We start from the raw sequence: 3,345 nt of genomic DNA, 5'->3' as shown, positions 1-3,345 counted from the left end.
GGGAGATTGGGTGACTGTTCAGAAGGGGCATAACGCGAAACCCGCAGGTCCCCACCAACCCGTTCACGTATCTAACAGATATTCCCCACTCAGCGAGACACCCGCTGAGAAGCCAACTCTGGTTATTGGTAGCTCTATTATGAGACACGTGAATTTAGAGACCGAAGCCTCCACAGTCACATGCATTCCGGGGGCCAGAGCGGGCGACGTTGAGGCGCATCTTAAAGGACTGCTGGCTAAAAATAAACGTAAATACAGTAGGATTGTTATTCACGTCGGTGGTAATGATGTTCGTTTACGCCAATCAGAATGCACCAAACTTAATGTGGAGTCGGTGTGTAGTTATGCTAAAACAATGTCGGACACCGTAATCTTCTCTGGTCCCCTCCCCAATCTGATCAATGACGACATGTATAGCCGCATGTCATCATGTCAGCACTGGTTGTCTTGGTGGTGCCCAGCAAACAATGTGGGCTTCGTAAATAATTGGACAGCCTTCTGGGGAAAACCTGGTCTGATTAAGAGAGACGGCATTCATCCTACTGTGGAAGGTGCAAATCTCATTTCGGCAAACATTTCAGGGCTTTGTGGACTTAATCCATGACCAACTGGAGTTGAGACCAGGAGGCGGAGTCACAGTCTTACACGCTTCTCTGCGCTCTCTCCAGGGCAGTCATTCATAGTATCTAAAGCTTATACATAATATTTGAATTGACCTTTATATTATACAACTATAAATTCTATTTCTGAACTGGTTTCGACACCAAATTGCGATAATTATAATGCCAATATAGCTGATCAATGTAATGGTCACTACCTGTCCGACAGGTACATTTTATATAGATACTGTTACCTATGTTTAACTATATTGATAAGACTTACATTTTTGCAATTTAATGATTGTTTGAAACCTCTGTTTTAATTAAATGTCCAATCTTTTTCCTATATAAAAACTCACCTTATTCTCTCCATCTGGATTTCACCAAGTATTAAATAACTAATGTAGCTGGTCATTTATCAAAGTGATATGAATACCTGTCTGACTGGAGAATTTAGAGCTACCGTTAGCTATATGTTACTATTTTGATTGTATGTCTAAAAGGGTTTGAATTTCAACGTTTGTAAATGGTTTGAAACTAGTTTCTCTATGGGCACTATGTTCCCTATGGTGATTAACCTAAAAAGTTGTCAAGAAATGCATGAATTTCATAATTTTCCGGCACCACTTAGAGCTTCACCTTGTTCTCTCCGGCAGCCATGCCCTCATAGATCTCTTTGAGCTTGCCGTAGTGCGGGCGCAGGAATTTGAGGGGTTTGGGTACGGAGGTCATGGAGGTGGTGGAGGAACGGATCAGTCTGCGCAGCTCCTCCAGAGCAGGGTGGTGCAGCTCTGTGTTCTTCTCCTGCAATCATACATACAGTTAATCATTTGAACTGTTAAGGCTTTTACACCCTGACACCCAAGGGTCGTTGTATCAGAAAGAAATAACAATACTTACAGCCAATCTCTCCACCATCATCTCCAAGTCCTCTTGCAACTGCTTGTCTTCCTCCGACTAAGAAGAAGTGAAGGAATAAAACGTGTTATTAATCCAAATTATTAAAAGACATTGACTATGTGATATGAGAGTGATGCTCTGAGATGCTAGTTGATCATGTGGTGATGACAGTGGTAAATTGTGTTTACGTAGCACTACTTTTCTATATTGTACCAGCATTTTGACAGCTGGTGTTGGTCCTTTCTGAACTGGATTGTTAACTATTCGGCATACAAGCCAGTATGAAAAATGATAACCACCAGCAACCACTTAGCTGATACTCAAAGATGACAGTCATGCATTTATCTAAGAGCTACCTAGCTTTAGAAGCTAATCAGGTAGAAATCCTATAGTACATTTCTAATGTTTCTGATCAATTTAACAGCGAATGGTTGAAGTTAAAGTAACCTATTTATTACAAATGACAGAAGTGGGATATTTACTCAGTATTTATCTAGTACTTGAGTAAAAGTAGAAGTACTCTGATCTTGTACTTGAGTAAAAGTAGAAGTACTCTGATCTTGTACTTGAGTAAAAGTAGAAGTACCAGAGTGTAGGAGTACTCTGTTAAAGTAAAAGTCCTCAAAATGTTACTCAAGTAAAAGTAGAAAAGTATTATCATCAAAATATAGTGAAAGTAGCGACAGTAAAAGTAGTCATTGTGCAGATTGGTCCATTTCAGAATAATATATATGATATTTTTAATAATGATTGATGCATTCATGAGTTTATCAAAGTTTTAATTACTTTGTAAACTGCAGTTAATGTTAATGTTGCTCAAGTAACTAAAGTCTTATTTAGGGGTTGAATGTGATTTAAAATCGAAATATACAATGGAACGACATTACATAAATGTAGTGGAGTAAAAGTGCACCATTTACCTCAGAGTTGTAAAGGAGTAGACGAAACCAATTTACTAAGATTTAACTAAAATCTACTAAGTGACTTTACACCTCTGGTTGTGAGAGTGTATTTGTGTCAGCTGCTGTGTCATACAGAGCGCTACCCAATGTTAAACACGGCTAAGTTGCATTATGCTAGCACATCAGGCAACAATGCTAACGTTGATGACAGTACAGACAGCAGCGATAACAACTAGCAAGCTAACGTTAGCTAACCGGCTAGGCTAAAGCTAAGCTAACTGCTCGAGTTCGTCTTTACAACTTTTACGGAACGGGATTTTATAACGATTCAAGGTTAAGGACAGTTTATTTGACATGTTGTGTTACATTTATAAACAGTATGTCATTGATTTATTTAGAAATGGAAATGACCAAGGCCTTCTCAACCATGTTGTCAGAGCAGACAGTGACTAAGGCAAAATAACGTCTGTTAGCTCACGTTTTTTTTATAAAAACACCACACACTTACCAGTTCTTGCTCCTCTTTCTTGCCCTTCTCCTTTCCGGAGGACTTCAGCCCCTTCTCCTTCTCCTTGTCCTTCTCATCGGTCTTTTCGGACGGCTTATTCTCTTTGTTTTTTGCCTCCTCCATAGTTGCGGATCTATGAAAAACTGTCGGCTAAAAGGAACTGAGGAGAGCTTCTTCTTCTTCTTCTCTTGCTTTTGGCGGATTGCAAACGACTTGAAAGGTGCATACCGCCACCTACTGTACATGAGTATGAATCATCACATCATTCCAACTCTTTAACCTATGTTCTAATCAAAATAAAATTAAAATAAATAAATAAAACCATTAAATAAATAAAACAAAAAACAAATCTATCTTCTTTCCTGACCTAATGTTAAATTATTTTTCCTACCCCAGTTTCACTCAAGAATTTAAACAGTGCCTTTCTGGTAGCTTT

The 3,345-nt window shown here is 38.9% G+C and overlaps 1 protein-coding gene across 1 annotated transcript; it reads right to left on the bottom strand.

The window, feature by feature from the left end:
• Positions 1 to 1,221: 1,221 nt before the first annotated feature.
• Positions 1,222 to 3,097, bottom strand: LOC104944489 (26S proteasome non-ATPase regulatory subunit 2-like). Its single transcript, XM_010770025.1, has 3 exons — positions 2,910 to 3,097; positions 1,500 to 1,556; positions 1,222 to 1,403 (listed from the first exon to the last, which is right to left on the bottom strand). Exons 1-3 carry the CDS (start codon positions 3,030 to 3,032, stop codon positions 1,227 to 1,229), a joined length of 357 nt encoding a protein of 118 aa, XP_010768327.1. The 5' UTR covers positions 3,033 to 3,097; the 3' UTR covers positions 1,222 to 1,226.
• Between the last annotated feature and the right edge of the window lie 248 nt (positions 3,098 to 3,345).

The sequence above is a fragment of the Notothenia coriiceps genome, unplaced genomic scaffold (assembly GCF_000735185.1).
Source record: "Notothenia coriiceps isolate Sejong01 unplaced genomic scaffold, NC01 NC01_scaffold00008214, whole genome shotgun sequence".
Taxonomy (NCBI): Eukaryota; Metazoa; Chordata; class Actinopteri; order Perciformes; family Nototheniidae; genus Notothenia; species Notothenia coriiceps.
This window is presented reverse-complemented; position numbering and strand designations above follow the sequence as displayed.